We start from the raw sequence: 19,552 nt of genomic DNA, 5'->3' as shown, positions 1-19,552 counted from the left end.
GCTGGGGAAGGAATTTCCAGAGTGTCATATGGAGGGAGTCCAAACTATTTTACACCTCTATCTTACATTAGCTAACCCTCTGTCGAAATGGTTACAGAGTATTCAAGCTAATAATAAGCCACATATGTGCATGCCGATGTCTTCTCTTCCTCACTCTGAGCAGTTTGGGATGGTCCTCCTCGGTCAGTTTTTTGTTGAGGACTGATATCGCTGTCTCCAGGTCTGTCGCTTGCGCTTCTATTTTCTTCTTCCTCTCCTTCAGCTGCTTCACTTGTTTCTGTCTCTCTCTTTGAAGTCGCTCCAGATCCTTACATTCCTCCTCATCCAGGAAACGGTGGAGGTTCTCAAACTCGGATCTGACTTCTCGTTTGAGGACATCAAAACTGTTCTGAAAGAGGAGGAGTTTAGAGATGATTAATGTGAGGATATGGATAATCTTTTCTGTTTTTGAGTTGTAAAGAATATGCAGTATGTGCAGAGGAGGATTAGGAACACATGTTAACATCGTTTTGAGAGCTGCTCAAAAGTGTTGTTTTTAAGTTCTGTGATCAAAAATCTGATATTTTTTTCCTCAGAATTCAGAAGAAAATGTCACTTTTGGTCAGATCTCAAAAATGTTTTCACATGTGGCCCTAACCGTCTACCGTATATATAAATGTGGTTTCAGTCAAACTTCTGCGTCTAAAGAGAGTATTTTAGTCAAAGATGAGGATTAATAATCCAGCAACAATACCTCTACTCCCAGAGACTCTATAAATGTCTCCCTCTCTGCTTCCCTGCATTCATCTACCTCGTGCTTGATTCTTTTAATAGCCTGGATAAGCTTTTCCTGCAACACACACATACACACACACAGACACAAAATTGGAGAAAAAGTACACATGAAACAGAAACGTTACTAATTTAATATCCTGCAAACAAATACGATGTTTGAAAGTGAATACAGTCACATTATGTTGGACAATGTTTCCATGTCAGCTATAACTGAAAACCATGAAACATGGCGCTTACCTTTTGATCATTGAGAAGACTTTTACTGCAGTTGTTGTTGTTGGTGCCTTTGTAGTGATTTTGGTTCATTCCAGTAACTGCAAACTGGACAAAATAGAAATGTATTGAGCAAAGTGCAATATTAGAGGTGGACTGAGTGAGAGGGAGAGACACATTGGAGGACAAAACAATACAGAGAGGGAGAGGGAGTAAAAGAAAGAGGGGGGGAAACACACACACACACACACACACACACACACACACACACACACACACACACACACACACACACACACACACACACACACACACACACACACACACACACATGCTAGAACAACAGTCATATAACCGAGCAGGACATACATCTTACAGAAAATGAACAGGAGAAAATAAATTGACAAGCACAGATCAGGGTCCACAGCCTGACTTGATATGGTTCCATTAAGAGTAGAGACTGAAGGGGTGTGTGCGGAGAGGGGGGGGGGCAGAGGACTTTAGCTGAGAGGAGGTTGGCTGTTTTAGCCGACAGCAGCGATTTATGGCTGGAGACACAGGAGGGTCTATTCTATTTCTGTCCGCCAGCGTCTTTGGAATCAAAGCAGATTCTGTCGGTGTTGAGGGGCAGATCTTGTGTTTCATATCGACAGGTCTCTTTCTTTCTTTTGGTTGGCCTGGAAAGGTAGACTGTACGTGTTTATTTTTGCAAGCAGACTCTACTAATGTCTGGAAGAGGATGCAGAAACTGAGACATCACAGCTCCTGCTTTAGTTGCAGTAAAGGATGCTCAGTTATCCCTGCTGGGGTTCGTATTGTCTGGGAGGTTCATACAGTCAGCATTTCTGCTCTGTTCCCCTGCAGCAGTATCTGCCTCCCAGCCAAAAGCCTATCCTGTTTTTATCTCTCCATTTCTCTCAACTCCTTATAAATGTTCCTCTGCCTGTCTCCCCCATCAACCTTGACACACACGGAGGTCTGGCTGTGTGTGTGTGTGTGCGTGTGTGCATGTGTGTGTGTGTGTGTGTGTGTGTGTGTGTGTGTGTGTGTGTGTGTGTGTGTGTGTGTGTGTGTGTGTGTGTGTGTGTGTGTGTGTGTGTGTGTGTGTGTGTGTGTGTGTGTTTGCACTGAAGCAGAATTGCTCATCTCTGCAAATGTTCATAATCTATAATTCATGGCGCCTGGTCCTGGCACTGCTCTGATCTGCAGACTCAGAGCTCTACAGTATGCGGCAGGGGGAGAGGACACTGACAGGAGAATAAAACCAGGGGGTTAGAAACGACTCACATGTTGTTTTACTTAATCAATAGTAGTATTACTAATTTGTAAAAATACAAGTTAAAGTCCTGCATTTCAAAATCTTACTTTAGTAAATATACAAAAGTATTGGCATCAAATTATACTCAAAATATCAATCTTAAAATGACTCAGTGCATGATATTGACCATTTGAGAATCACATATATCTAGTTAAACAGCTTAACATGAAAATACTTGAGTAAATTACAATAACCTTGAAATTTTTCTCAAGTACAGTACTAAGGCCCACTGCTAGAAGTCATGAAGGCATGTGAAGCTACTCCTGACTGAGCATCAAAGCAGCTGTAAATGCACATTTTAATTTAAAGGTATAAGTAAGAATGGAGAAACCAGCTCGAGTGCGCTAGAATTTGAAAGTACACAACTGAAAAAATCTGCCCCTTCCTTCAAACTTCCTTACAGAGCCCCTCCTCCAACACACACGAACGCGCACATGAGCAATGAGGGCACGAGATAAGTGTGTGCACAGACAGATGGAAGGCTGACAGGCAGGTAGGCCATCCAGTTATTTTAGCCGGGCCGTGTCAAAGCATTTCATGTATTCATTGCTATCGGGATGTTGAGAGCATTCCATGGAATATAACAAGAAGTGTTTCTGAAGGGAATTACCTACTCCACCTTTAATTAATATTTTTTGAGTTTATGTTTAATTAGGAGATCTTTAATCAAAAGCAAACTATAGGATTCATCACTATATAATCCTAACATCTAATACTCACATGTTTACAGCATGTCAATTTTTTTAATGTCATGCAAAAATAAACATGTACGTATTATTTCTACATAAAGGAATACATATATATTCATTTTCGGAATCATAAACTGTCATACAAAGACACACCATCACGAAAATGGCATTACAGGTATTTTATTTTTGTTTTATGACGTTTTTCTATTTGTATTCATCTATATACATCAGATTTGAAAAATAAAAACAGGTCATGTTTGATTTTGGTGCGGTATAGGTTCAGCCCTTTAACAACTCTGTTATAGAAGCTTAATAAGATACAAGCCCAGAGACAGTGAAGTCAACTCCATTCCCAGCCCTGTGTGGTGCAGGCGGGAAAGGTGCCACTAGATATTAGAGGTAAAGTGGTTAATGAGCAACTCCTGGGCTAACCTAACAGGACAGGAAGAACAACACATCTCTAAAGTGCTGCTGCAGGAGGAATAAGGTTGGTGGTTAAGGTTGGCAAAAGATACACAGAGGCAAATTACATATATTCTCTATCACTTTGGGTCATTTTGAAACAATCTTAACATTCTATAAATCAAAACTGTATTGCATATCTGCAAAAGGTTACTCTTACTGTTTTTGTTATTGTGTGATGTTATTAAAGGACTGATTTTGTTTGAGGAATGCTTTGATAAAGTGTTGGTGTAGGTCTGTAAACTGATTTGGATGGGGTCAATTGATTGATTGTATATTTTGTGACTCAACCTGTCCAAACATTTTTAGATTTTCCTTTATTATTATTATTTTTTTAATTTCTTTAAATTTTGTAATGCTTTTTTAATGTTACCATCACCAGACACTTATTCAAAGGGTCTCAGAAACTCTAGAATTAGGGATTTTAATATTAAAAGTATCATCATTTGATTTGATCAGACAAACCATTGAAAACTGATTAATGGCTATGCTCTCAGAGAGGCAGCAGGTGGCGGTAATGCTCCGGATCGATGGTTGCACACCGCCATCGAAGGCGTAGAAGAAGATGAAAACGACGTCACAACGTAAACAAAAGCATGTCGCACAGACAGAATCAAGCTAGAGGTACCAATGGGTTTCAATAATAAAACAAAATTGCTTTGAAATGAATAGAAAGCTTGTTTGCACACTTGAAATTAATATTGGTGTATATTTTCAGCAGCTTCTGAGAACAGCAGCTCCGTTAGTTAGCGAGCTAGCTAGGTGAGCTAACGTTTAGCTTAGCATACAGTAGCTTCTTATGTGGTTTGTAATGCAGTCCGAGTTACTACAATTACCTCCAGTTTATATATATTACTGTAAGCAGGTGGTTTAGTAATTAATCCATTATTTGCATCCTTTATTTTAGAAATGAACGGTCAAGCGGACGTCGAAGTTGACTACAAGCGGAAATACAAAAATCTCAAGCGAAAATTAAAATTCCTTGTTTATGTAAGTACAGATAATCTATATGTGTTCAGTCAGTCTTTAGCAATCACGTTTAGTACTTTATTAATACATATATGTTTCGTTTTCTGCATTGATTTCGTGTTTGTATTCCCTTTCTTCAGGAACAGGAATGTTTTCAGGAGGAGTTGAGGAGATCACAGAGGAAACTTCTCAAAGTGTCCAGGGACAAAAGGTGAGGGCACATTTTTGCCATATTTATATGAATTAGACATTTTGTATTTGTACACATTTGTGTTCCAATGTTACTTTCCACCTTTTCGGTGTGTTTAAACGTAAAAAAATAAAGCAACCCTTTCCTCTAACCCTCACTCAGGACTCTTAGCCCAGATAAAATAACCCCCCCAAAAAAAGACTCACACAAAATAATTTATTTAAGGACAATGAGAATAATTTGAAAGGTACTTACTTCAGAGAACCGATGCTTAGGGAATCAAGTATGGTCCAGGAAATATTTAACAATTAGATTATAGGCTGGAAATGGTCAGATTAACTTGTTACGGAATTTTTCACCTTTTCTGATTGAAGAAAAATACATTGAATGATTAAGCAAGGATGTGGTAGAAGGGGTTATAGCGTTTCTAATGTGACCTGATATGTCAACAGCTATGGCAAACCTAAAGGCAACAACATCAGAATGTGGCTGCTATAACAGGGCAGGGTTCCAGTGTAACATCAAGGGCTTTCTTTTATGTACTTAAGAAACAAAAATGGCTTATTTTAGACAAGAAAAAAACTTGAACGTGATCAAAATGTGAAGGTGAGATCGCATTGTGTGTACTTGAAAATGTGTTTACGTTAAACAATGTCCTTCACTTGTTTTCTAGCTTCCTCCTGGACAGACTGCTACAGTACGAGAGGGTAGATGAAGACTCCTCAGGTAATCCAAACGTTCTTAACAGTATCGAGTGTTTATGACTACGTAAATGCAGGAGTTGTAAACAGTAGGTGGATTTATGTTTTCCTTGTCTTCTCTTCCAGATTCAGATGCAACAGTTTCTTCAGAAAACAGTGAAGGAGAAGGCCCCAGGGAGAGGGAACGAGATGTAACAAAGAAGTAAGCCAAACATTTATACTCACTCACTGACTTGGTGTTAAATATTGAACCGAATGGACCACTGTGAGAAAACATATTGCACTGTGAATGCCCTTTCTGCCACACTGAGTTTCTCTTAATCTCTCATGTACTCTTTTCAGAAGAAGAAGTAATCCTGGAGCGTGTCTCCCATCTTCCTCCTCCCCTCATCTCTCCCTGCTGTCCCGTTCTGGTGTGAACCCCCTGCAGTCCTCAGGCTCTGGACCTTACCTCAACACCGTGAGTTTCCATCTCCCTTTCTTATATCTTAGTGCGGCCAGCAAGATGAACATTGCTGCCACTGCCCTGTCCTCATCAGCAGACATCTGTGTTTTAATTTGTTTATATCATTTGATTATTTTTTCATTTAATTCATACGTTTTTATATCTTCATTTGGTGTTATTCGGTGTTTATTATGGCTCCACTGTCGTTGCATTGTTCATTTTTCTTTGTATTTTTTCGTGTGTCTGTCTTGTAATGTTGCCATGCATGTGTGTTTGTGTGTTCATTTGATGTTTGGGGCCCTGCGTGTGTCGGGCAGATGCCCTTCCCACCGGAGTATTTGGCTCCTCCAGCTGAACGAGTGAAGAAAGAGAGAAAAACAAAGACGCCTAGAAACAAGAAAGAGACAACGGGGAAGGTGAGAGAGGAAGAGAAAAAAAAGATATTCATAGATTACAAAATAAATATTCACTGCTTTCCTCTTACATATATTAATGTGCATTTATGTTAATTAGCACCCAAGTCAATTCCAGTCTGTGGTATTTAGGTCACAGAATATATGCATAGCAACAAGGAAATAATATTTGTTCACTTTTATGTTCTCCTTCAGAGAGAATCCAAGATGTATGTATTTAGTGTGATCCACATGAGCACTAGCATGAGCATTAGCTATTCTTCCTGATGTCACATAAACAGTCAAACAAACATTTACACATAAAGTCACATTAACACAACAAATAAAACCACTCATCCCAAGTATGGAAGTGCAGCCATCCCCTTTCAACCATCTTACAGAGGCCCAATATTTTTTTTTGGTTTTTCCATTTCTTGTAGTGTGTTATATGGGTTGTTGTGCATGTAGATGGTCTGCAAATAAGTACCTGCGAATGAGCATAATATGTCCCCTTTAAGCCAAAGACAAAACTAAATGAAATTGTTGTACTCAAACACAGACAGCAGTTCAAATATAATTTCTGAAATGAAGGTAGAACAAAGGTTGTAGCCAATCTTTAGTATTTTCTTGAACAATATGCACCGGCAATGAATTGTTTGATTTTACCTTCTTGCACAATATTCCAGACAGGTTTTGATATATCAACTGAACTCAACTTCAATATTTATTTTTAAGGTAGGGTAGGTAATTCTGGAGAAACCAGCTCGAGTACGCTAGAATTAGAAAATACACAGCCGGAGAAAATCTGCCACTTCCTTACAGAGCCCCTCCTCCAACACACACGAACGCGCACATGACCAATGAGGGCTCGAGATAAGTTTGTGCACAGATGGAAGGCTGACAGGCAGGTAGGCCATCCAGTTATTTTAGCCGGGCCGGCTCAGATGATTGGTCGTGCTTTTTACAGCACCACAGCTTCCACAGATGATATTTCTTAAACGATTTTTTTTCAAAGCACTTCAGATATTCATTGCTATCGGGATGTTAAGAGCATTCCATGAAATATATAACAAAAAGTGTATCTCGAGCCGGTTTCTCAAACTGACCTAGCCCACCTTTTAAATAATGACATTCCAGGACACTGATTTGCTGATTCTGGTTGCTTACTGATTTATTATCTTTGCTTATGTACATCTGTAATGCAGTTATCCATCCAGTTATACCCCTCATTCCTTCATCTTATCTCCATCCCTTTGTCCTTCCTCACATTTTCACTCTTATTTTTTGCATTCCTCTCAGGTTGTTGCCCCCATGGCAACCAATTACCCATCAGCCCCTGCGGCCCCCCCGGCAGCCAGCAGCCCGTTCAGCTGGGTTCCCCGACAGATGCTGAGCGGAGACGCAGCGGAGGAGGAGGGGGAGAGCGACGGAGATAGTGACAGAGGAGATGAAGACAGAGGGGAGGGGGACGAGGCTGAACTGGTCATTGACCTCCCTAATGAGTGAGCCGCAGCGTGTGGTTAGATGTATTTATAAGCAAGGGATGCAGGGTTTGTACATCTGTGTGTGAGTGAGTGAAAGACAGAATGTGACTGAATGTATTTCCTGTTTCCACTTCCCCCCCCCCTTGTGGACTTTTTCCTAATTGCAGTATCACTATCAAAAAACTCTCCCAGATAGATGTGGTTTTTACATGTGGAGAATTACATTTGTGACTAAATAACAGTTTGACAAGTGTCTAGGAGAAATCCACAGCCAGTGAGATGAATGGTTCGTTTTTTCTGTTAACATTTCCAAACTGATGATTATTTGTCTAAACAGTTTATCAATCTACAAACTGTGACTTAAGACTAGGTGTGTCCTGCATAAAGAGAGCTTTTGTTTATTTGTTTTGCATTATCTAAACACCATCTTGGTATTGCATAAATGCTGCACTCCATTAAAGCTAGTGCAATTGGATATTTTCAGATGTTACGTCATTTTTACTCGTTACAGGAGGTTTTGTCGTTTCTACTTCTACAATGTTCAATTTCTTTTACGCAATGTGTCATAAGTCAGAGCTACACCCTGTCAATTCCAATGTTGTTTGCACCTTTTCAGATGTGTGTGTGTAAAATGTCATACTGTCAAACTAAAAGATTTTGTTTTAAATTGTGTGTCACGTTTCACTCACAGATTCTATGGACACAAACTAGTTTACATAAAACGGTTTATTAAGGTTGTATGTTTGTTGTCTTAAAGTGTGTAGTGTGCCCCACCCAAAGCATCACACCCTAAAAATCTCATTCCAGACTTCCAGTCACTCATCGAGGTGTGCTCCAGTCTGTGTGAACACTTATTGTACCCAGGACATGTGTACTTAGCACATTCACTACATAAAAGCTGTGTTTAAGAACATCGTATTGAAACCTGGTTCATGTTAGTTATGCACATGTTGTTTTTCTTGACTTGATTGCAAAGAGTCCTTATTCCACTCTTGATGGAAGCCCAGGGGGACATTTGGCGGATGTCTGCCACAACTCTTGAGCAACTTAAGGGCAGCAGAGCTGGACTCCACCTCTCCTTCATGCCAACAAAGAAAGCTGGACATGTTTGTGTTCACTCTTACTCATGATAATTAGATAACATGCAGATTGCTGTTTATGCCACTTAACTATTTTATTAAGACCAGTCAGTGCCAAAAAATGTGTCGCAACATGCATGTCTTTAATAAAAAGCCAGCTGTAATATGTAACAGGGAGTGTGTTTTTATCCAGGAAGAGCTCAATAATCGCTGCACTCTGTGATACAATGACCCGTGACTTTGACACTGTCAGGATTAAGTTTTAATGAGGATGGCATTGTTACATTTAGCTCAGTCAGGGATATTTTAGCTGCTGTTATACGTGAGAACTCCTGCCTGATAAGGAACTATCTTCTTATCAAAGCAGCTGTACCTTTTCAGCCCTTCTCAGGAATGTGATTTACACAGAATAATGGACAATGAGAGTGTGTCATTCCAGGTACTAACCTCTACAACGACCATTGTTTTGGAATCTGGATTTACAGGTATTGGGCAGCTTTTGATGGGTGTGTGTGTTGCTTGTATACTTTACAGCAGTGGGAGTTAAAGGTGTAACCATAGAGCGCTTAAGAGGGAGGGGTGAAGTGGAGGTACTGCCAGAGGGAGAGTGGAAGAGGGAGGAACTGACAGAGGGGGCGAGGTTGTCAGTGAAAAGGGAAATGAAGGAGTAAGCAGGTTTGTGCCTGCAATACAGATCCATTCTGCTGACTTTCAAAGAACACAGCCATGGTTGGACACAAACTGCAGCAGAGAACCAGGAGCCAGTGAGGAAACAACAACCGTATCTTTCCCATCTATAAACGGAAACCACTGGATAATTTATAAGCCTCTCCCTCCTGCTCTGTGTGTGTGTGTGTGAGGCAGAGGGGGGATTTGCTGAACTCACCACCACCATGCTGCGTCCTGCTGCTGTCAGTGCAGCTGTGAGTGTGTGTGTGTGTTTGCTGCTGGGCCTGTCTCTGGCAGATGAGGACTCCTCGGAACCGAGCCTCTGCAGCGGCTGCTTCCACAGACGGACGCCTCCTCAGGGGGGGTCCTCGGGGCTGCGCTCGCTCTGTCACAGCCTCCCCGGGGGACAGGCGTTCGCCTCGCTGTCGAAACCGTCCTGTGACACAGCTGTCTGCACGGCCTTCACTCTCAGCATCGCAGGGACGGAGGAGGGGGGAGGGCATGTTGATGTGGTAAGGAAAATCTATCATGTTGTTTACAGTAGGACTACCTGCTTTTGAATGATGGATTTTGAAAAAATAACCGTATAAATCACAGATGGGGGTTCCAGGATGCAGTTTCGAGTTACTTGTACTTTGATTCTATGCTCCTTTATACTTCGACTCACCTTCAGAGAAACATGATGTGTTTACTCAGCTGTATATTTGACAGATATAGTTTCTATTCAGATTAATTGATAAGATAACACAATAAAAGCATTGTTGAAAATGAATCTATTTGTTCCTAATCTCTTTGTGTTTATTTAAAAGAACTCCTAAGCTTTTGAAATGATTAATCAAACATGTTGTAATACAATATATGTAAGTTAAATGGGGCCTATTTTTCTCTTTCCTGTAGTGTGTTATGGGTTTGTGCATGTAAATGGTCTGCAAAGGCCAACATCCCTGTATTCCTTCAAGAGGAGTTTCCCTCCCACACCCCCCCTTCATGAAATGTCTCTATTGGACTCCTTTGTGTACTCATATAACATAGTGACATCACTATGTAACACTTGAGCTTCTCTTGGCTACAACACATTGTAGGTGATAGGCTATGGGATGGGACATTTCTAAGTGGTTGACCAATCACAACAGAACCGGCCAACTAACCAATCAGAGCAGACTGGGCTCTGGTTTCAGACAGAGGGTGAAAAGAGGTGCTGCAGCACAGGCAGTATGAGGAAAATAAAGAGCTTTTTGAACTTAAAGCATGGAGACATGTCCCAGTAGAGTAGGGGTGTCAAACTCAAATACACAGTGGGCCAAAATTAAAAAAATGGGTACTAGTCGAGGGCCGGACTGGTTCAATGTTTATTGCAAAACATATTGAAATGAACTTATTGCACATATTAAACCTGGAACTAACAAAGCTTAAATTATTGCCTATAAAAACAACATTAAACATTAAATAATCAGTTGCATTCATTTCTTATGGCTCTATCTGCAGAGTCATTTCTTATGATTACATTTTCCCACAGGCCAACAACAGCTTCAAAAAAACTATTTCCCTCAAAGAACAAACCAAACATGCCCTGTTGTCTCAAGAAAGAAAGTGCAGAAGGAAACATCCATTAAACTCAGGTTGCTGCTCTGTGATGCTAGTTCAAGCAGATACTTGGCATCTCATCTCGGGTGCAAGGTGATCAATGTTTGGGGTCAGGCTCTGAGCTGAGGAGACCCTCAGGATGGAGTGAAGGTGTGCGTGCAATATACCGGAGGGCCAGATCTAATAGTAATTAGATATTATCCTGCGGGCCGAAATTAAATCCACCACGGGCCTGATTCGGCCCCCGGGCCTTGAGTTTGACACATGTGCAGTAGAGGAACAAAATACTACCTGAAATTAGCATAATAAACCCCCCTTTATACAGGGTTATAATGTACACTTTCATATATGTTACACTCATACTGTGGCTCTTCTTGTTTCTGGCAGACAGAGGAAGACAACAAAGTAGCGGTACCAGCCCTTCTCAGAGGAGGGGATACATCTCACCCTGTCTCACCCACAGACTCCCCCCTTCAGCTCTGGGACGCCACAGTCACAACACTGGTCCAGTCCACCATCGCTCCCAAATGCAGCTCTTTAGGCGGAGATCTCTACATCCTGACGGGGGTGGGGGGTCTCGGGGCGGCTGAGGACGGAGACGAGGAGTGTCAGACGAAGCCTCTGTGGTCTGCAGTGTGCTGCGCCGTCCCGGAGGGGAAGAGGGGCTTCAGTTTGGGGTTAATCACAGAGACAGGGGAAGGGGAGAGGCAAGTGAGCGTTGATGAGCTGGAGGAGGTGCTAGGAGTGGCTGAGCTGTTCGCAGAGGGATGTGGAGGAGCAGCTGGGGAGATTGTTGACATCAAAGAGGGTCTTCACAGTGAGGGGCTCCCTGGAAACATAGAAATATTGGATGCAGATCTTACTGATGAAAACAAAGCAGACAAAGATGCAGAATCAAACCCTGCAGGTGGAGACGCTGATGGAGAGGAGGTTAGTTCAGGTTCAAAGAAAGGAGAAGAGGCTGGTTCAGAAGGTAGTGTTGAAGAGCAGAGCGATGTGACTCAATCACGATCTGTCAGATCAGAGTCTCCTGACCCCTCGGCCGACTATGTGGAAGAACAAGAAACAGACACAAACTCCAGCTCCATGTTGGTCTACGTCCTCTCCACCACCTTGTCCATCCTCAAAGCTCCGCTGCGACCGGTGTTCTCCAGAGTCACAGATTTCCCTGGACAGGTGATATAAGTTACTGAAGCCTCTTAGAAACTGTTTTATTAAAGGGACACTCCTGCATCGCTGCCATGAGGCTCATGACAATGGTCTGAAGCAAATTGTAATAAGTGATCCAATGTCCTATTCTGCTAGCCTTACACAGTAGAGTGGAGAAAGTGATCTCACACAGTCACAAACACGGCCATTTTCCAGTCATTGGATGCAGCTTAGTTGAATGTATATTGAAGCTGTTTTACAATTCTGCATCTGGTAAGAACGGCCTTACCGGCCACCTATGACCCTATTTATACACTCTGTGCAGCTAAATACTATTGCATGACAAATCGAAACAAAATAATATAACATGCCAACAATAAACAGAAATAGCTCCTACACAAATAATTCTACTCTTCCTGTAATGCAGAGGACTCAAAGGCTGTATTTGTCATATGCACAATAGCTACAGTGTGTAGAAAAAGACAAAAGAGCCAGCCTCAACCCAGTTTCTAACGCAGGCTTTCTACTACACATTTTTGAAGTGAAAGGCCAAGTCGGATTACATTTTAAAGTTACTTTTTTAGACTTTAGAGTGTTTTTGCAGAGAAACAGAAAACATTATACAACTGTTTTAACAGGCGGAGTAGGATTCCTCATTGCAAGGAAAGTGTATAAGTGCTCCTTTTAATTTGACCAATTACAGCCAACATATTTCATAATGACAAGTACTTAAGCTCATGTAGAGTAACTGATAACTTTGAAGATTACTAAAGGAAGTGAAAATAATAAAAGAAAGAAATTAAACAAGTGTTTAAAAGGCAACAAAACCACATTAAAACCGGAATGCAGCAACAGCAGGAAAATATTACAACTGATAGACTATTACAGCAAGAGCCTATTAAATAGAACGTGGAGATGTTCAGTGTGTTAGCAGGTAAACAATTCAGTTTGAACAGGTTGAGTTTCAGTGATTATTAAATCTCCTCATGCCAGTGTGCTCCTCCCAGACACTGGAATGAGGTGCGACCTGCAGCAGGTGTTTACTCCTTACAGGTCCTCAGGTTATGTGTCATTTTATTATTCACACCATTGTCTCAGATAAAATATTAAATCATTTGTCTCTTCCCAGGTGACATACGTTCTTCAGGAAGACCTCGGGGTTCTGTCTGCCCTGCCTGGAGAAACCTACTCTCTATTCCACCTCCTGACCTCGGACTTCTTGTCCTGTATGGGCTCAGCTGGAGATACAATCCTCGATATTGGAGAAAACTGCTTCTCCAGCACCTACTACGTCTCCTCCTCCATGCTGGGGGCTTTAGTGGACAGCTGCTACACGGGGGTCACCGGCGTGGGGACCCTTGCTGGAGACGCTGTGGGGATATGTGGGGAAGCGTTGGATAATACTTGGTGGGTGACCAAGTTCTTCGGGGGGCGGCTGTGGGAGCAGAGCGAGGGCTACGTGGGGACGGTGGTGTCAGAGATGGGGGGTCAGGCCAACGCTTTAGGTGGAGGGTTTGGGAGGATGGTGTGGAGAAGTGGAAGTGGGGTGTTTAATGTCTTTAGAACGGGAGGGGGTTTAGTGTTTGGAGTGGTGGATGTACTCATTGGTGGGATGAGAATGGCTTCGGGGTATGAGTCAGAGTAGAAACTCCACATGAAGCCATTAAAAACGTTTCAGTTTATTTCTCAATTTGTGAATTTCTTTAAAGAGTGTGAAAAAAGGGGGTACCGTTTCATTTTGATGTCATTTAATAATAATTAAATAATAAATATAAATTGTATTCAAGGCGCCTTTCATGACACCCAAGGACACCGTTCGATTTGTTAAATATTCTAAGAGGTAAAAGCATGAGAACAAGATAAAAACACAAACATACCATCATGGAAAAGACAATTTAAGTGGACACATGATAGGGTCAGGTTATTCAGGGGAAACAGGGAGTTGGCTGATCTGAGATCATTTGATACTGTATGCCTTAGCTGTTTTAGAAGGATAGCCATTTTTGAGTCGAATTTAGTGGTATTTACACTGTAGGTCTTACACTTCACTGTGGCTGGCTGTCCAATACATCTGCTGCTGCGACAAGCAACCCCACTGTGATTTAAAAACCACTGTGCACAAGGCTTTTGGATGTAGATATATTCAAAACTATTCCTGTATGATAGTTGTTATGGTTAATGTTTGCTTACGTGTACATTTTAATAAAAGAGAATGCTGGCTTATCGCATTGTTTTTGTCTTTGTGTGTGCTTGTGATATATGAAATATTTTACTCTGAGCTGATTAACTGACAGAAAGGTAGTTACGTTTACATTTTGCAGAAAAAGCATGATAAGTTTAACCAGAGGTGGAAATTCATGAAACTGGACTGGGACTGAACTTTCTTTTTACTATTTTTCAGGGTGAAGTTAAAGGTAGGGTATGTAAGTTTGAGAAACCGGCTCGAGATACACTTTTTGTTATATTCCATGGAATGCTCTTCCCGATAGCAATGAATATCTTAAGTGCTTTGACGAAAATCCATAAAAAAGTTTCATCTGTGGAAGCCGGCCTGGCTAAAATAACTGGATGGCCTACCTGCCTGTCAGCCTTCCATCTGTGCACAAACTTATCTCGTGCCCTCATTGGTCATGTGCGCGTTTGTGTGTCTTGGAGGAGGGGCTCTGTAAGGAAGTCTGAAGGAAGGGGCAGATTTTAGTACTTTCAAAATTCTAGCGCACTCGAGCTGGTTTCTCCATTCTTACCTACCCTACCTTTAACATAATAACTTGCAGAGGTGTATAGTAAGTATATTTACTCAAGTACTCTACTTCAGTACAATGTTGAGATACTTGTACTTTACTTGAGTATTTCAGTTTTATGCTACTCTGTTCTTCTACTCCACGACAATTTAGAGGTCAATTGTACACTTTTGCTCCACTACATTTATTTAATACCTTCAGTTACTTTACAGATTTGGATTAAAACTCAACTGACTTTAGTTCCACCTGGAGTAAATTCACAAGCTACCCTGCAGTATACAAAGTCATTAAAACTAGCTGCACCTTTACCAGCTTTGACAACACTTTAATGACCAATCATTACAAAACATATCATATATATTATTCTGAAATGGACCAATCTGCCTACTTTTGGTACTTTAAGTAGATTTTGATGCTTATACTTTTCCACTTTTACTTGAGTAACATTTTTAATGCAGAACTCTTACTAGTAGTACTACACTCTTGTACTTCTACTTTTACTCAAGTACAAGATCTGAATACTTCTCCCACCTCTGTTATTACTATTGTTAAAAAATAAATCATTTTCCGGTTTGCGGCCGAAGCGGCCGGAACCCGGAAGTGTTTGGTTGCATCAGACAGCAGAGAGAGGACTCATGTGGCTCTGCTGTGGATGCTAACTTAAGCTGACGTCTCTTTCTGTTTCATTCAAAGGTAGGATTAACTTCTTACAGACGCATTCAATAAAAAGCCCCGGGTTTATCAAACACTAATTTAAGAGCGACTTTTAAATAACCGCTACGTGAGGTAAACAAGCCTAAAACTCAGCATGCACTCACAATAACTCGAGTTTCAGTTTGTCTGAGGAGCTAAAGCTAACTAGCCTGTATTGCACGACTTTTCGTCATCCTTTGACAGTTGGCAGAGATGAGCTTTAAAGGAAGTGAAACATATTGTTAACTAGCTGATTTAACCGCACCCTGACACTTTGAAATGCTGAAATACGAGTATATTATGTGTTTTTTAGACATCTTTAACCAGTTTGTTGACACATTTTGCATCTCTGGTTGCCTTAATAGATGCCAAACTTTTTAACTGGTTTTACAGGCTAACACACCCACTCCACCATCTTCAGGCACAATGTGTTTGATTGCATTTCGGACATATTTGTTTTGCAAAAAAAAAAGAAGCACAAAGTCAAACCAGTTCATAATCAGAATAAGAATCATAATTCCTTTATTTGTCCAACAAAGGGGACACTTACATTTTTACAGCAAAGTATAGAGACGAAGAAAATAGAGAACTGTTATATGTAAAGGCATGCACATAGTAGTTTTACAGAAGTACACATTCAAGTAGAGCAGTATTTATAAAATCAAATACGTGTAGCAATGTAGATTTAAGTGTGACATATAACATTAGTAAACGTATTACTGCACATAGTTACATACAGATTCCTGTTGCAGTAATGGATGGACTAACTAGGAGTAGCAGCCAGTAGTAACAATAATATTAGCTGAATATATTGCACATAAGTAATGTACATATTGTCTGTGTTTTCACCAGAGATGGCCACTCTCTACGTGTCCCCTCAGTTCATAATCAGAATAAGAATCTTAATTCCTTTATTTTTCCCACAAAGGGGACACTTACATTGTTACAGCAAAGTATAGAGACAAACAAAAAAGAAAACTATTATATGTGAATGCATGCAAATAGTATTTAAAAAAATTACAATTTACAGAAGTACACATTCAAGTAGATAGTAAGTAGAAGCAACATTTATAAAATCAAATGCGTGTAGCACTGTAGATTTTAGTGTGGTGTATTATTGCACATAGTTACATACAGTTTCCTGTTGCAGTAATGGATGGACTAACTAGGAGTAGCAGCCAGTAGTAACAATAATATTAGCTGAATATATTGCACATAAGTAATGTACATATTGTCTGTGTTTTCACCAGAGATGGCCACTCTCTACGTGTCCCCCCACCCTGATGACTTCAGGAGCCTCCTGGCTCTCATCGCTGCAGAGTTTTGTCCGTCCTCCCGCCCCCGGACCCTCACAGAGGACCCTCCTGCGTCCCTGAATGCCTGCTCTAGACCCACCCTGGTGCTGGGCGCTGGGGGAAGTGAGTCTGTCCTCAGCGGGGCCCCTGCTGTGTCCTGGTACCTGGCCAATCAGGGGAAGAGGGCCGGTGCGGATACAAAGCAGCAGAGCCAGGTGTGGCAGTGGCTCAGCTTTGCAGACAATGAACTCACCCCAGTGTCCTGTGCTGTGGTCTTCCCTCTGATGGGGATGACGGGAGTGGATAAGAAGGTATGTTTCAAGTTTCAAGGCTTTATTGTCATTAGCACATTAGCTACAGTGTAGATACGGCAATGACAACTTAGGACACAGGCTCCTCCAAAAGTGCAACATGAATATATATAATGTCCAAAATGTTTGGAGAAGTAAATACAAATAAAATAGAAATATTGCAAGAAGAGTCAATATGGAATGATATATTAGATAATAATTAGCTAAATGCAATCAGATGAATGTTGATGGATGTTGTTTAAAAGGTTCAGGTGTTTAATAGTCTTATGAGGTGCAGCCACATCTTTTTGGTGGACATTTGTGTGTTTTATTCATGTGATCTATTCTCAAATAAGTGATTGTGTGTCTCAGCTCCAGCAGAGTTCCCGTGCAGAGATGATGCGTGTACTAAAGGTTCTCGATAAGGCACTGGAGCCCAGAACCTTCCTGGTGGGGGAGAGCATCACCCTGGCTGATATGGCTGTAGCCACAGCTGTTCTCCTGCCTTTCAAATATGTATGTATGATGTGCATCACTTATCTCAGTTTTTTTCTGTAGAACAAATGACTCTGTAGAAAGAACTCTCACCCATGTTTGCCAGCTGTTTTTTAAATTAGGGGTGCACAGATTGTGAAATGGTGGGCCTGTACTGTTTTAATTTACAATTTGGCTGATAGCAGATGCCATCGTTTTGTGGCTTTTGTTTAATTAGTTCTCATTTTATTTATCACCCTTGTTTGCCAGGGAAACAAAGACATATCTGTGATACAGTCATTCACCCCTTTATTACACTATCTTTTAATGAGCACACATTCAATCATACTAAACAATTAAAAACCACCCATAACTGTTCTAACTACTAAACATGTCCTGAAAGCTTTTCTGCCTTGATACATGTCAGCGGGTTTATCTATGAGACGCAGAGTTGAACAGCCGCTCCATCTCCGTGCTGGTACAATGTGCTAGAAAACATGAAGATTATTTCTCTAATCTGAATTCAGTTTCATTTGTGGAAAAAATATGTCTTACAAACTGAATGTGTGGTCCTTAACTGACAGTATAATACTCACAGTTCAAAGTCAACAAGGCTGCAGATACTAAAGTATATTTATCAGTTAAACATAGTATGATAATATTTTGGTCCTTAAGGTGTTGGAGCCATCAGACAGGAAAGTCTTGACCAATGTTACCAGGTGGTTCACAACCTGCACGAATCAGCCTCAGTTCCTGAAGGTGTTGGGGGCGATCACTCTCTGTGAGAAGATGGTGCCGGTTACACCCAAACCAAAAGCTGCTACGAATCCTAAAGCTGCTCCTGCCAGTCCTGCTGTTGAATCCACTGAAGCTGAAGCTAACGGTGAGGAAGTCCTCTGCCACCGTTCACAAATATTTCTTTTTTTTTCTGTGTGAACATTATTCTGATGTTGTCATGTTTCCTCCTTCAGGCCCACCAAAGACAGAGGCCCAGCTGAAGAAGGACGCTAAGAAGAGAGAAAAGCTGGAGAAGTTCCAGCAGAAGAAAGACACGGAGGAAAAGAAAAAGTCTCTGCCACAGACAGAGGTATGGATAGTTCACTTTTAGAATTTGAACTTATTGTAAGATAAGTAAAAACATAAATAAATAAATATGGTCTATATCAGTGTTTTTCAAAGTGGGGGCCACCAGGGGGCGCCAGGGGGGTCACGCAAAGTTTGAGGGAAACAGGATTTTTTTTTTTTACATTTTTTTAGATGTTATTAATAACTCCATATCTATCAATCTATGTGTCCTTTGATGCCAATCTTTTCATATTTTTTGTTTTTGAATCACACGACAGCCCTTCAAGCCAATCAGAATCGAGCTGCCGCTACTGAGAGTGAAACTGAGTATCTTCTCAGCTTTTGGAGAAAGCGAGAGCTAGTGAATGTTTCGCTCTGCGGCTGGATGAGAGCACGGATGTAGCAAATGTCGCAGAATTGCTTGCATACATCAGATTTATTTCAGAAGACAACTTTGTTGAGGAAATATTATTTTGCAAAGCACTGGAAGGTAGGACCACATGAAGAGACATTTTCCAAGTTTTAGATGAGTACATCATCTCAAACGGACTTGACTGGTCTCGTTGTGTGGGTGTGTGTTCAGATGGGGCAGTGGGGCTATGACAGGCAAAGAAAGCGGAGTGACAGCTTTGATCAGGGAGAAGGCCCCAAATGTAGTGGCAACGCACTGCATGCTCCATCGGGAGGCACTTGTACACATCATTTAAAAAAAAAATTGCAACAGGGGGGTCCCTGCCAGAGGATAATGCTATATGGGGGTCCTTGGCATGGCAAAGTTTGGGAACCCCTGGTGTAGGATCAACGACATAGCCTGGTTACTAATTTTCTGAGTTAGTCAAAGATCATTTGATCATATTTTTTGTCTTTCAGAAAAAG

The 19,552-nt window shown here is 41.1% G+C and overlaps 4 protein-coding genes across 8 annotated transcripts; 3 read left to right on the top strand and 1 right to left on the bottom strand.

Annotated features, from left to right (window-relative positions):
- Positions 1–69: 69 nt before the first annotated feature.
- LOC104963237 (tripartite motif-containing protein 38-like) lies at positions 70–1,444 on the bottom strand. Of its 3 annotated transcripts, none has more exons than XM_010791804.1 (4): positions 1,357–1,444; positions 1,012–1,095; positions 734–829; positions 70–388 (listed from the first exon to the last, which is right to left on the bottom strand). In XM_010791804.1, the coding sequence occupies exons 2-4, from the start codon at positions 1,078–1,080 to the stop codon at positions 92–94; spliced, it is 462 nt and encodes a 153-aa protein (XP_010790106.1). In that variant the 5' UTR covers positions 1,081–1,095; positions 1,357–1,444; the 3' UTR covers positions 70–91. The 3 variants fall into 3 exon arrangements, with proteins under 3 accessions (XP_010790106.1, XP_010790105.1, XP_010790104.1); XM_010791803.1 differs by having other exon boundaries at positions 1,364–1,433; XM_010791802.1 differs by lacking the exon at positions 1,357–1,444 and having other exon boundaries at positions 1,012–1,165.
- A 2,534-nt stretch (positions 1,445–3,978) lies between these two features.
- Positions 3,979–8,375, top strand: ino80e (INO80 complex subunit E). Of its 3 annotated transcripts, none has more exons than XM_010791805.1 (8): positions 3,991–4,080; positions 4,364–4,446; positions 4,566–4,636; positions 5,289–5,341; positions 5,443–5,518; positions 5,659–5,776; positions 6,079–6,177; positions 7,453–8,375. In XM_010791805.1, exons 1-8 carry the CDS (start codon positions 4,053–4,055, stop codon positions 7,657–7,659), a joined length of 735 nt encoding a protein of 244 aa, XP_010790107.1. In that variant the 5' UTR covers positions 3,991–4,052; the 3' UTR covers positions 7,660–8,375. The 3 variants fall into 3 exon arrangements, with proteins under 3 accessions (XP_010790109.1, XP_010790107.1, XP_010790108.1); XM_010791806.1 differs by lacking the exon at positions 3,991–4,080 and adding an exon at positions 4,091–4,218; XM_010791807.1 differs by lacking the exon at positions 6,079–6,177 and having other exon boundaries at positions 3,979–4,080.
- A 631-nt stretch (positions 8,376–9,006) lies between these two features.
- On the top strand, positions 9,007–14,341 carry LOC104963236 (uncharacterized). Its single transcript, XM_010791801.1, has 3 exons — positions 9,007–9,897; positions 11,357–12,145; positions 13,248–14,341. The coding sequence occupies exons 1-3, from the start codon at positions 9,610–9,612 to the stop codon at positions 13,761–13,763; spliced, it is 1,593 nt and encodes a 530-aa protein (XP_010790103.1). The 5' UTR covers positions 9,007–9,609; the 3' UTR covers positions 13,764–14,341.
- A 1,134-nt stretch (positions 14,342–15,475) lies between these two features.
- On the top strand, positions 15,476–18,698 carry LOC104963235 (valine--tRNA ligase-like; the record flags this gene model as incomplete). The annotated part of the gene is made up of 5 exons (XM_010791800.1): positions 15,476–15,552; positions 16,803–17,158; positions 17,510–17,653; positions 18,287–18,494; positions 18,583–18,698. Coding segments are annotated over exons 2-5 (822 nt in total), but the record flags the coding sequence as incomplete, so codon positions are not given.
- Positions 18,699–19,552: the final 854 nt, after the last annotated feature.

The sequence above is a fragment of the Notothenia coriiceps genome, unplaced genomic scaffold (assembly GCF_000735185.1).
Source record: "Notothenia coriiceps isolate Sejong01 unplaced genomic scaffold, NC01 NC01_scaffold00035874, whole genome shotgun sequence".
Lineage (NCBI taxonomy): Eukaryota > Metazoa > Chordata > Actinopteri > Perciformes > Nototheniidae > Notothenia > Notothenia coriiceps.
Note: the sequence above shows the minus strand (reverse complement) of the source record. Positions and strands in the feature narration are given on the sequence as shown.

Coding starts and splice junctions, on each gene's coding strand:
- LOC104963236 (XM_010791801.1), top strand. CDS start 9,610: ATGCTGCGTCCTGCTGCTGTCAGTGCAGCTGTGAGTGTGTGTGTGTGT. Junction 9,898..11,356: donor GGGGAGGGCATGTTGATGTG/GTAAGGAAAATC, acceptor TGTTTCTGGCAG/ACAGAGGAAGACAACAAAGT. Junction 12,146..13,247: donor TCACAGATTTCCCTGGACAG/GTGATATAAGTT, acceptor GTCTCTTCCCAG/GTGACATACGTTCTTCAGGA.
- ino80e (XM_010791805.1), top strand. CDS start 4,053: ATGTCGCACAGACAGAATCAAGCTAGAG. Junction 4,447..4,565: donor AATTAAAATTCCTTGTTTAT/GTAAGTACAGAT, acceptor CCCTTTCTTCAG/GAACAGGAATGTTTTCAGGA. Junction 5,342..5,442: donor GGTAGATGAAGACTCCTCAG/GTAATCCAAACG, acceptor CTTCTCTTCCAG/ATTCAGATGCAACAGTTTCT.
- LOC104963237 (XM_010791804.1), bottom strand. CDS start 1,080: ATGAACCAAAATCACTACAAAGGCACCAACAACAACAACTGCAGTAAA. Junction 830..1,011: donor GTCTTCTCAATGATCAAAAG/GTAAGCGCCATG, acceptor TGTGTGTTGCAG/GAAAAGCTTATCCAGGCTAT. Junction 389..733: donor TAGAGTCTCTGGGAGTAGAG/GTATTGTTGCTG, acceptor CTCCTCTTTCAG/AACAGTTTTGATGTCCTCAA.